The 13,671-nt window shown below is 45.4% G+C and overlaps 1 protein-coding gene across 1 annotated transcript in view; it reads right to left on the minus strand.

The window, feature by feature from the left end:
• SESN2 (sestrin 2) overlaps positions 1-10,045 on the minus strand; it is a 56,773-nt gene extending 46,728 nt beyond the window's left edge. The window contains exon 1 of the mRNA XM_081920701.1: positions 9,375-10,045. Coding sequence (XP_081776827.1) covers positions 9,375-9,584 — 210 coding nt within the window. The 5' untranslated portion in view covers positions 9,585-10,045. The remainder of the gene's footprint in view (positions 1-9,374) is intronic.
• Between the last annotated feature and the right edge of the window lie 3,626 nt (positions 10,046-13,671).

Consider the following 13,671-nt stretch of genomic DNA (forward strand, 5'->3'; position numbering starts at 1 on the left):
AGACCGCCATCAGCTGCCAGCCTGCGTCCTTCTTCTTACAGACCCAGCCACTCTCTAGGGAACCTATCAGCCTATTCACATCTTACAAAAAGACCATAAGTTCAGGGAAAGGCCAATGGTGGAAGGAGAGCATCTCCTCCCAGGTTCATTAACTTCCAGGCAGAGGGAAATGTGACTGTGTCAAGCCTCAGAGTGACAGCTTGAGTGACAGCTGTGCCTTTTGGGGATGGAGAAGCAGGAGAAATTAGCACCGGGGCTGCTTTTCTTTACACAAAGGTGTGAGAGCACATGCCACAAATCTGTCACCAGATTTACCCATTTGGGATCGTCTCTCAGCCTCAGAATCTTCAGAGATTGCTTCAGAACCCACGATACAGGGTGTGAGTGAGTGAGTGAGTGAGAGAGAGAGAGAGAGAGAGATTCAATCCTTAATCTCTGCATTGAAAGCCTTTGAAAACCTCTAGACTGGTATCATTTGTCTATGTGCAGGTCTATTCACCAACATGTCATTCAGAGTGGATTCATGCCGGACCATCCACACACATAGTTTCCATTTTGTTAGTTGTTCTGCGATGCCTCCCCAAAGTTACTGCATTATTGCTACCTGGAGCAGCACTCTTGCATTCTAGCACGGCTAAAGCAGGTCAAACAATAACAACACCCTGGAACACTGGTGGTACGAAAAGTTTCAGCAGGAATTTCAGCAAGAAGCTATGGAACATGCACTGATTCAAAACAAAGCAATATGGCCACCCCAAAACCTTTGCAGGTACAAATGGTATTATGAAAGCAGGATTGTGTCTAACTGCCCTAATACCATCATGAGCACATATCATCACAAATGCACAATAAAAAGGAAGTCTGGTGAGGCCTGGAGGTGATAATTCTATCCAACGATATCTGTTGCAAAATAGCACAAATGGAAACCTCCCCCCACCGCCGAGAAATCACTATGGAGTCATTCCTTATTCATACAAATGACATTCCACATCACTTCCATTGACCAATAACTGGTAAAGGAGCCAATCTCCACACTCGTGATAATTAAATGCATGCCATGGTCAACATATTTACCACTAGTATGATATGTTCCTGCCTGACGTGCCCTTTAATTGCTCCAATTAATATTATTATTAATGCGCTGTTCACCTTAAGTTCCCAGGGCAGGTTGCAACATTAATACGCAATACTGAAAACAGTTTAAAACAACTTCCAGTCATAAAAATCAGGTGGGTCCTCAAAATATCTGTATGTGTGTGTTGTGTGTGTACTTATTTATTGCATTTCTATCCCATTTTTCCTCCAAGGAGCTCAAAGCAGCATACATGGTTCTCCCCCTCCCTATTTCATCTTAAAAACAGCCCTGTAAGAAAGGCTAGGCTGAGAGACAGTGACTGATCCAAGGCAGTGGCATAGCGTGAGGGGTGTAGGGGGGGGCGGCCACACCGGGCGCAACATCTGGGGGTTAGGGGGTGCAAATTACTTGCCTTGCCCCGGGTGCTGACAACCCATGCTACGCCACAGGTCCAAGGTCATCTAGTGAGTTTCATGGCAGGGAGTGGGAATTGTGAACCCTGATCTCTCAGGTTCTGGTTCCACACTATGACGCACTGGCATTATAATCTGACACCCCACTGTGGGATACTTAAGATGGTGACACGTAACTACCTACTGTTGCTATGGTGTAAACCAACCTGTAGTTGGGTGGTGGAAGGGCCTTCTCAACCGCTGTACCCCTCTTTCTCTCAAGCATCAGTGGCCTCCAGGAATATCCCCCATCCCTCACTTCTAAGGCAGATCCAAGCCAAGCAAGTTCCCTGTCTCCCCATCTGCTCCCTTTCAAAGAACCCAACTTTTCCTACTCCACTGCACTCCAGATCGCCAATGAGCCTTTAATCTCTTGTTGTTTGCTCCGATTTAAATTGGCCTCATCTGGACATTGTTGCGACTGGGAGGGATCCTCCACTCCTGTTTTGCAACCAAGGAGTGGCGTGGCATCTTGGGGGGATTAGGCCATTGTTTGCCAAGGTGATTCAGAGAGTCTCCTAAGGGAGAAATGCTCCCATACAAAGGTTGCAGTGCAGCACGGTCAGGAGTGGAAGAACACCCTGCTCCCAAAAGAGTCCCATATTAGCAGGGTCTGCAGATACTCGTGCTCCTAAGTGATGTTATTCATCACTTTGGGACACTTCACAGGAGGAGATTCAGAAATGAAATAAATTATAACTAAAGGCTAGGCTTCGTTGTAGAGTAGCCATGTGTCCTGCTTTGGAGAGGGCAGTTTTCATGACTAAAGTGGTATGATACTGCTGTAAAGGTATAGTGTTTCAAAGGTATATGCCCAAGTCCTACTCTGACTAGACCAATTGAAGTTAATGAACATGACTACCTTATGTCTATAGTGTTGTCGAAGCTACCAGCTTGAGTTTGACCAAACTGCGGGAGGCAGTGGAAGACAGGAGTGCCTGGCATGCTCTGTTCCATGGGGTCATGAAGAGTCGGACGCGACTAAACGACTAAACAACAACAACAACAACAAATCTTATGTCTGTTAATTTTAATGGGTTTGCTCAGAGTAGGGCTTCAGCCCCCATCTGCACTATACATTTAAAGCAGTATCATACCTCTTGAAACAGTCAATGGCTTTTCCTAAGGGATCCTGGGAAGTCTAGTTTGTTATGGTCGCTGTGAGCTGCTGTGCACCACCTGTTCCCCTCACAGAGCTACGATTCCCAGTGTTTCCTGTGAAGAGGGGTTGATTGATAAACTGCACCTGAAATTTTGTCCTTTTCTCCAGAAATCCTGTCTTTTGATATAAATTTTATATCATTTGATATCGCAGGGCCACAGGTTCTCCATTCCTGGAGAACACCCTACTAAAACTTGATGGGCCACCAATGGTCTGATCCCATATAACAGGTTTTCAACCCTTTTGGGTCCACGGCTCCCTTGACCAGCTACATTCTTTCTGCGGCACCCCTGTGAGGCTCAAGAGCCCAGTTCTGTCACCCCTTGCCTGCAGAGCTGGCAGCCCCTCACCCCTTTTCGAACACCCTCCCTTGTGGAGTGTTCCCTCAGCTTCCTCTCTTCTCCCCTCTCCTTGGAGTCCTCAGGGCAGCCATAGCTGCTGCCCCTAGTATCTGAGCTGCCCCCATGCCCCAAAGAGAAGTGCCTCCTCACCCTGCCCTACAGGGACCTGGGAAACACCCCATGGCTGGCCCCGGAGGCACCATTCGCCTGGGGAGCTTGTAGCCAGGGCTGCTGCAACAAACAGCAGTGCAAGCTTTTGGGAGGCAAAGATGCAAGAGGGCATCAGAGGAGGGAGGGAAGGAAAAAGGAAGAGAGGCCAGTGTTGCTTTTGGCATCCCTGACCACCATTCAAGGCACCCTAGGGTGCCCCAGCATGCTGGTTGAAAACCACTGCCATATAAGAAGAGTTCATTAGGACACAATCCAAATTTGAAAAATCAACAATACTTTACACTTTAGGGAGTTCTGTGAGAGGACCTCACATCTGCCCAGTCGCTGCAGTGTGCTGCCAGACTTTTCTTCCTCTCTCCTATTTTCTGGACCACTTTTGAGGTTTGGAGTCCAATCTGGACAAAACGGGAAAGACCTTGACCATGTAGCAGTGGGTGACACCTTCAGGAACCAAATGCCAACATATGGGTGAACTTTCCAGAAATCCTGATGGCACTTTGGGAGAAGGGTTGGGGTGAGGAGAAATCCAGAAATGCTAACGGGGGAGGCTTCCAGTCTGCAGTATTTGCTTGACTAGATCAAATTATTATATCCTTTGTAATCAGAAGTAATATCTAAGACACCTGGCCTGCCATTAGTGCACAAATAGAAAAGAAATTAATGATTGCCCAAAGGCACTGGGGAAATCAATATATATATTCAAAAGCTTGATGAGAAGAGAGAGAGAGAGAGATAATTTAATGGAACAACTTCTTTTCCAATTTTACCCAGTGTTAATTTTTTCTCTCTTGACAGGCTCTCATCCAGAAAGGAAGAGTGCGGGCGGGAGGGGAAACTGGATTACAATAAATGGGGCTTTGGAGAGTAATGGAACCTTCTAGCATACCATCAATATAGGTTTTTGAAGATTTAAAATGGAACGGTATTCATATTTACTGTCTATTTCTTTCTAATAGCCTAGCTTTCTTATTAAACCTCATATCCCCAACTGCACAATCAATTTGCAACGCAATCCTAAGCATGTCTACTCAGAAGTAAATCCTATTGAATTCAACAGGGCTTACTCCCAGGTAATAATGGGTTAGGACTGCAGCCTCAATTCTCACAGTACATTTCTTCCTGTTGCCCCCCACCCCACCCCTTCATGCTGGAAGGAGCAAGTTTCTTAGGCCCCATCTGTAGCCTACTGTGAAAGCAGTATCGAACCCCCTTAAACAGTCCTGGTTTTCCTTAAACAGTCCTGGTTTTCAGAGTGCTGAGAGTTGTTAGGTAAAGGTAAAGGTACCTCTGACCGTTAGGGCCAGTCACGGACGATTCTGGGGTTGCGTGCTCATCTCACCAGCTTTTGTCCGCAGACAGCTTCCGGGTCATGTGGCCAGCATGACTAAGCCGCTTCTGGCGAACCAGAGCAGCGCACGGAAACGCCGTTTACCTTCCCGCCAGAGTGGTACCTATTTATCTACTTGCACTTTTGATGTGCTTTTGAACTGCTAGGTGGGCAGGAGCTGGGACTGAGCAACGAGAGCCATGAAGCATCCCAAACAACTAGACTTGCTGGAACCCCTCAGCCTTTCATCTTCCTAACACAAACAGAAAGGAAAATGGAATCAAGAGGGGGATTTCTAAAAGGAACATGTGGGTTTTTCCACACCTCTCACACCTGCTGGACTGCCCTCTGCAGATTCTGTCGGAAGATTCCTGCAAAGATTCCTGCAAAGCCTCTCTCTACAGGCCGTGGGGGAGTTAGAGCTGGATAGAGAGGGAGAAATCTGTCAATTTCGGTCGCTCTCAGTTCCTCATTTTTCCACTCTTATGTTCTGTCCTCCACATTTCTACACCAGTTAATTTTATTTTTAAAGTTCTTGTGGAAATTCACCAGCATTAAATAGTAGATTTTTCCACATAAACACATTTTTTTATTATAAAAAATGCAGTTTTGCCTCACAACCTAACCTACCTCACAGGGTTGTTTTGACATTGAAATGCAGGCGGGGTGATGGTATATATAAATACATTAAATCAATTGCCAAAGGTAAAAATAGGGCCATGCTTGTAACATCCTATTATATGAAACCAAGGATCATGGTCAGATACACAACTGTATGTTGCAGAAAGTTAATACATGTGCCCTGCTACATTGGTTTCTCCTGCAACAGCCTGTCTTCTGCTAATTTAAAAGCCAAGAAAGTCTTTGCTTCTTCTCTAATACGCCCAGGAACCTCACCAAAATGCTGGAGAGGGTGCACCTCCACAGGCACATACCTCCACATGTGGTGGGATTGCCCCAAAATCCAACCATTCTGGACAACAGCCATATGAGAAATACGTAAAATAACTAAGCAAGTATTAGAAATCACCCCAGAATTGGCCCTACTAAACATCTTCCAAGACAATAATGCCCATTTACACCACAAAGAACTTATAACCCACCTACTTTCAGTAGCCAGAAACACCATAACCAGACACTGGAGAGACCTGTCAGGAGTAAGCATGGACCAATGGTACCAAATAGTATGGGAAACAGCCTTACTAGAAAAATTAACCAATAAACTGAAACTGACACTGGGACATACAGAAGAAGACGCCTTCACCCCGGTATGGCTCCCCTTTATCACATACACAGCCCAACAAGACAATGACAAAAATCCACCAACAGCATACAAATCAATATGGCCAACCTGAGCCAAAACACACACACGAAAACAAAGATCACCACAGCTAATCACAAACAAACAACGACACCTTTGGCCAACCCCAATCTCTCTCACCACCAAAGGAAGACAAGTGAATAGCAGAGAACCTGCACAAGCGACGCTGACACAAAACCCCACATATATTAAGTAAAATAGAAACATCGCCACCCAACCCCAACCCTACTCACCTTTCCCCCCTCCACCACTTTCCCCCTTTTCCTCCTAATGTCTCAACACATCAAACTGATCTGTAAAAAATGTTACTTGGAGAAAAAAAGAGAGAGAGAGAGACATTGCCCATACTTTTGTAAACCAAGAAAATCTTTAATAAAAATACATTAAAGAAAAAGATACGCTTGATAGTTACACTCCAGTTCAAAGCACCCCCCTGCAGTTGCAAGCTGTGTGTGAAGTGGCAGGATTTGCTCTGCAAGGGGCCTTTTGTTGTGTTTGTCACACCTCCCAACATTTCACAAAGGAAAATAAGGACAGGCTTGCAGCAAACACATCTCCGTGTTACACAGAGGGCCTTCATCGTGCCAATGCACCTAGATAATGGAACACCTGGCACTGTGAAGTACAGCTGGCCCCTTCCTGTGCTGCGTTATTAAAGACTGTTTTGCTCCTGCAGGCTTTCACTCTGTATGCGGCAGTCAATGTTTTGATGCTTGGTTTTAAAGCAAGCCAGTCCTGTCCCCTTGGTTGATTGCCTTATGCCAGGGCTGGGGAGCCCAGTTTCAGCTCAGCAGCACAGCTCCTCACTTTCCCCCACCACCCAGAAGCCACTTTGAAGGGGTGGGCAGGGACAACCGTCTTGTCACATTAAAGGCACTCACTGGCAGCGTTAATGAGCTGATGGACACTAACAGCAAGCCCTTCTTGGAGCATTTTGCTTCATTCTGTGCCTGCAAATTTAGGGGGGGGGCAGGCTTCATGTTGGTGGGGGAGGCAGAACCTCAGCTAGTTAAGTATTTTTATCATGGGTGTAGACAGGATTTTTGTTAGGGGAGCAGACCTATTCTTTGGGGGAGCAGAACCTCAGTTAGTTATGTATTTTTATTGATTTTTAATAATTGAGGGGGCAGCTGTCCCTCCCTGCCACCCCTTGGCTACATTCATGATTTTTATTGATTTGTTTGAATGGGGGGGGGGGAGCTGCCCAACCCACCCCCTGGCTACGCCCATGATCATGCCACTTTAAACAGTCTTGGCTTTCCCCAAAGAATCCTGGGAATTGTAGTTTGCTAAGGATGCTGAGAGTTGCATACCCTCCAACATTTCTCTGATGAAAATAGGGACATCCTATTCTGTACTGTCCAACCATTTCTCTGATGAAAATAGGGATGTTCTAAGGAAAAGCAGGACATTTCGGGATCAAATCAGAAACCAGGACAGCTTCTGTAAACCCGGGACTCTCCCTGGAAAATAGGGACACTTGGAGGGTCTGGTTAGGAGACTCCCCCCTCCCTTCGGGCTGCAAGTGTCAGAGTTGTTTAACCATCCCTCTTCCCAGGGAACGCTGGGAATTGTAGCTCTGTGAAGGGAATAGGGGTCAACAGTTCCCAGAATTGTTTGGAGGGACTCATGATTATTTGAAGTCATACGATACTTTTAAAAATACATAGTGCAGATGGGGCCTCTCTTACTCAGGAAATATATATGAAGAAGTTGCTACTTCCTTCTCATTTTGGGGACAGTGAAGAAATTATTCCAGGTCTGGTCACAGACAGCCTTATCTGAAATTCAGGGACTGTTGTTTCTCTATTGTCCTAGCCCTTAAATTTTATTACATTTATAGTTATATGATTTCTTGATTGCACGCATATTGTACAAGCACACAGAATGGTACTGGTACAGTTCAACATCTTGAAAAGAATTCTAGCCCTTATGGCTGCCTGCCAATAAGTTGTTATAAAATATAGAATGTTATCATCTATGGTGACATAGCTCAGCTGAGGCTAGTAGGATGGTATGGAAGATTTTGCTAGGCCTTAATTCTGAACTAGGACTGAAAACCTATTTTCCGTTCCACCCTAGTGACCCTGTCGATTAGATTCGTGTTTCCCAACCTTGTGCCTCCAGCTGTTTTTGGACTACAAGAAGTAATAACAAATAAGGGAGTGCCCCTGGTCATGTGCAGAGTACCTATTGGCGCTGAAGATCCACATATTCCCAACGCAACATCCCAAACGAGGAGATAGAGCTCCTGCAGTGGAGCCATTTCTCTTGTTCCACTAGGGATTTTGGTAGAGCATGAGACTCTTAATCTCAGGGTCGTGTGTTTGAGCCCAATGTTGAGCAAAAGCTTCCTCCATTGCAGAGGGTTGGACTAGATGACCCTCATGACTTCGTAACTAATAAAGTAGCGCTATACGCGTTGTCATCTAAGAAGATCAGGAGAAAAGAACTAGATAAAATAGCGGTCATTTGCAAAGGTGATTCGGACATTTAAGCTGGCACATTCTATCTGAGAACCCCCTGCTATTCTATCGTATGCAGCAAACAATTTCTAGGAGACATGACCGTGGTTTATTGTATTTGCAGTGCCTGATGTTTTTATGGCTATTGCTGTTTTTCTTTTTTGTTTCCTTTGTGAATGATGCCATGGCCTCTGGCTAGTGCAATAAAGTTGTTGATGATGATGACCCTCATGGTCCCTTCCCACTCTATGATTCTATAGAATCATAGAGTTGGAAGAGACCACAAGGGCCATCGAGTCCAACCCCCTGCCAAGCAGTAAACACCATCAGAGCACTCCTGACATATGGTTGTCAAGCCTCTGCTTAAAGACCTCCAAAGAAGGAGACTCCACCACACTCCTTGGCAGCAAATTCCACTGTCGAACAGCTCTTACTGTCAGGAAGTTCTTCCTAATGTTTAGGTGGAATCTTCTTTCTTGTAGTTTGGAACCATTGCTCCGTGTCCGCTTCTCTGGAGCAGCAGAAAACAACCTTTCTCCCTCCTCTATGTGACATCCTTTTATATATTTGAACATGGCTATCATATCACCCCTTAACCTCCTCTTCTCCAGGCTAAACATGCCCAGCTCCCTTAGCCGTTCCTCATAAGGCATCGTTTCCAGGCCTTTGACCATTTTGGTTGCCCTCCTCTGGACACATTCCAGTTTGTCAGTGTCCTTCTTGAACTGTGGTGCCCAGAACTGGACACAGTACTCCAGGTGAGGTCTGACCAGAGCAGAATACAGTGGCACTATTACTTCCCTTGATCTAGATGCTATACTCCTATTGATGCAGCCCAGAATTGCATTGGCTTTTTTAGCTGCCGCGTCACACTGTTGGCTCATGTCAAGTTTGTGGTCAACCAAGACTCCTAGATCCTTTTCACATGTACTGCTCTCAAGCAGTAAATGTGATTTACACAAGTTGTCTCCCGTGAGCTCGTTTAATATAGGTGGTTTAGACCATGTTCTATCATTCTGCCTTTAATCTGTAACCAGCCTGCCTAGACTTGGCATCTTACCTGGGCAGCCTTTAGCATTTGTGAGCATCGCTCTCTGACCTCTCTGAAAGGGCAGCTTCTGGAGAGCCTGAGCAATAACACCAGGATCTGGTGCAGCTCCAACCCTGCTGCTTTTGACGACGATGAGGACCGTCCATTTTCCAGGTCATTTCGGGAAGGGCAAGGCTGATGGCCGATGGAACTCAGCAGAGCCTGAGCCAAGGTGTCCATTGCTTCTCCCCAGTCCTTTTCTCCTCAGCTATGGAGCCCAACCCACTTTCCAGAGTCCAGGTGGCCCTGTGGCCCTGCCTGATGTTTTCTCTGGTCCTGTAGGATGGCACTTTGTTGAGCCATCTGTGGATCTTCAGCCCTGATTGGCACATTAACGCAGACCCCAGGCATGGATTGGCTTGTCATTTTTCTGGGATCAAGCGTACCTGTTCTGCAGTCCTGTTTCTCTCTCCCTTCAGCCTTTTACATCTGGAAGTTTCTCAGATCCACTTGCAACAAGGCGAGGCCACATGAGCAGACAGACATCACTAGTAGCAGTGGCACACCCACCAGGCTGAGAGGACCATGTCTGCCTGCAATCCAGCCTTGGTGAGCCTCGGTCCCCTAACGTTGCTTTTGTTCGGGTGGGAAGAGGCTGCAGAAAACATCTCAGGCTGACGCAATCTGTCTTGTCTCTGCTGCCGGAGAAAGCACAGAACTGCAAGCCGTGACAGGTAAACGGGACCGTGGCTTAGAGCAACGAGCCCTGGTGCATTCTGGGAGATGTAGTTTTCTTTGTTATGAATGTGCTGGAAGCTGCGAGTTAATCCCTGATCAAGCGGAATTTACTGTACAAGATGCGTTATTTTCCAGAGGCAAAGCTGTGTGAAAGCAAACACACATATACATATGAAGTCTTGTGGTTCCTTAAAGACTAACATTTTGGTACAAGAACTTATGTTACAATACATCTGTTACAGCTGAAGGTTCCTAACAAGACCTTTTAAAAATATACATTAAAAATATATTCCGTCTCTCAGCCCTGCCTTGCATCAAAATGTGCTTAGGCCTTATATTTGGACACACAGGCTGTACTTGTGTATGGGATTATGGGAAAGGGAAAGACAATATTTCTAAAATGGATATCCCATTTGATGAAAATTTATGAATGGGGAAAGGATGGATTGTGTATGGGGGGGGGGCAAATTGTGTGCCCAGTTGGCTTGTTTGTTTGTTTGTTTTTCCACAATACAGTAATATAACAGCTACCAAAATTGCAATCAAAACAAGGTGGCATTTATTTGAGGATTTGTGAATTTTATTGTTTTTGAAATGCACACTCGGGAGAATAACTTATGTGCTAATTCATTAAAATATTCATGTATCTTTTTGCAAATATTAAAATAAGAATTTGAGTGGGAAGAAAGGACCAGTCATGTTAAGAAGAGTTAGAGTGCCTGTGTCCATGCTATCAGCATTTTGCAAGAGGGATTCAACCACATAGATTTGCACAAAGTCCATTAAAAGCCGTCTGTTGTCCTCATGCAACAAAACTATGGACTTTTTCCAGGTAGAAGTGTGGGATGAACGAATGACTAACAGGAAGACGTGTAAATACCCTAGAAGCAAATCAGGATATCTGTTCATTGTCAGTAAAGACTGGGTACTTTTAGACCTGTTGTTGTTTTTAGGTTGTACTAAGATCGTCTTCCTGCAGTTTAGGATCCTGCTGTGGAATAACTAAATTTGGTATGTTCAGGTCACACAAAAAGCAACATGGCTACCTTTGCTTTCGCATTACAGGAGCTGCCATAGGTTTTGACACACACACACACACCCCTTAATGGTGTTACTGACTGCCACCCCTTTACTCTCCTCTAATAGAGCCAGTGGTTCACAGTGAAATCAGTACTAAGTGGAGATCATGGTACATACTGTCATGCTGATGGGTGCATCACTAGCTGTAAGAAAGTGATACCCAACCTCAGTAAGGATGTAAGGACCGCAGAGACTATGCAATACTACATGCCTTTGTCACAGCACTCCTGAAAGGGAGGGATGGGGGCAGTGGCGTAGCGTGGGGGGTGCAGGGGGGCCGGCCGCACCGGGCGCAACATCTGGGGGTTAGGGTTAGGGGGCGCAAATCCATGGGTTAGGGGGCGCAAATTACTTGCCTTGCCCCGGGTGCTGACAACCCACGCTACGCCACTGGATGGGGGCAAGGGTATAGTAAAGTCACATGAAGCTAATGCATCCTCAAGTGGTGAGCTCAGGACAAAACACCCACTGCTTATAAAGCACTGGCAGACTAGCCAAAAAATGAACCTGCATGGATATAAATTGTATGGAACCACAGGGAAGGGGGCAAGGAAGACCAGAGGCAGCCCACTCAGAAGGCAGGTGAAGCAGCTGCCTTGGGTGGTGGAAGCGCAAGGAGTGGCACTCGACCCACCCCATTGCTTCTGGTGAGGCACTGCTGCTGGTCTTCTCCACCCTTGGAGAAGGAAAAACAAGCAGCAAGGCCTTGTGGAACACCCCTAAGTTTGGTGAGAGGGGGGCATTCTGGCAAGCAGCACTACCACTTGTCCTCGCCACCCAGGGCAGATAAGATTTAATCACCTAATATGATCAATAAAAGCATTCAACTGATCCTGACTTAAACATAAAAATTGTCAGAACACACCAATCTCTTCCGGGGAGGGGGGGGGGGGCTAAATATTGTGCTGCTTGCTGCATCAGGGACAACTTTTAGCAAACTTGCTATTTCGTTCTTTGTGACTGGCGGTTTAATCGTACGATACAGGAACTAGTAATTTTATTGTAATGGTTCTGTGTTCGGTTTGGTCTTATTTTATATAGACACCCCCCCCCCGGCAATACTGGCCACTGAGTGTAATAAAAGAGATTGGTTGACCTAATATTAAGTCCATATGTCCAAGTGGATATCCAAATGAAACTGACTAGTCTAAGCTGAAAGGGCAGTGGGATCTTCACTACAGTCCCAATCTTAATTAAGCTGCCTGCACCTATTTTAAAGCCATTCACAAAATTGCTAAGTTGGTGTCATGTCTAGTTTGGCCGTCACTCATGCCTGTGTTTTGCTGGATTAGGATCTGGAGCAGTAAGGAAATTGAAGCAAGCCTGCTTATCATTCACACATTTTCACTATCCAATTTCTCCCCCCACCCAGCATCTGCAAATTGGGAGAGTAGATGCTTTTACCTGTAATCCAACTAACTATAGTACACGCCAAGGTCACACCGACATGTCAAGTTGCTGTAGTCTAGGAAACAGCTCCTACATCTTTGCATGATTGCCAGGAACAGCTGTTACGATGAATGTCTACATCTCCTGTGCAACTGGTTGGCTGGAAAACCCAGATGAATTTTGTGAATGGCTGAAAGTTGAATTAGGTGACTGTTGACGTTTATTCACTTATCTCAGCATTTTCAAACAATGAAAAAAGTTTGTCTCACATTTTAACATTTGATGCTGACACGAGCATCACAGCAGCCCACGCTAAAAGGCTGTTGTAAGTATTATTTGGAGAATATAGGTGGCGTAATCTCAGAACTAAAATGCACAACATAAATGCTATTGTTTCGTTTTATTGTAATATCAGTTTTGTGTTTGACACCCTGGGGCCCTTTGGAAAGAACAGCTGGATATATATTTAATAAAAGCAAATACTATTCATTGTGTTTATATCCCACCTTTTTCTCCAAAGAGCTCAGGTGGGTTAGGCTGAGAGGTAGCGATGGGCTCAGGGTGACCCAGTGAGCTTCATGGCCAATTGGAGATTTGAATTCTTGTCCCCCAAGTCCTAATCTGACACCCTTTGGGAGGAAGGGTGAGGTATAAATTTAACAAGTAAATAGTTTTGTTGGTTTCAGTTGTGTTCCATCTACAATTTTATTATGTGCACTGCTTAGAAAGCTGTTTAAGCGGTTTATAAATCTTTCTAAATAAAACAAGCAAGAACATATATATTCTGGTAAGGTGTGATGGGTTGTATCCAATGTTGTGCTAAGGAACCTGTTCAGTTAATGCAAGGATTAGTGCTTGTGCAATGGAATATCCTCCCTCTCCCATCACCTAAATCTGATCTGGGGGTTCAGAACAGCAGATGTGGGGAGGGCACAGGGTGCACATGGGGGTGGGAGGACAGTTTTCCACTGTGCAAGCATAAATCCTTACACTAACATTATAACTGCAATGGGCACCACTCAATGCGACTTGAGCTCTGTCTCCAAGTGGCAGTCAATTAAACAGAGTAGGGGAACTCTGAGAACAATTATGTTATGCTATATGCCTTCTTCAATGAAAC

Source organism: Podarcis melisellensis (assembly GCF_964234715.1).
Source record: "Podarcis melisellensis genome assembly, chromosome: 8".
In the NCBI taxonomy this organism is placed as follows: domain Eukaryota; kingdom Metazoa; phylum Chordata; class Lepidosauria; order Squamata; family Lacertidae; genus Podarcis; species Podarcis melisellensis.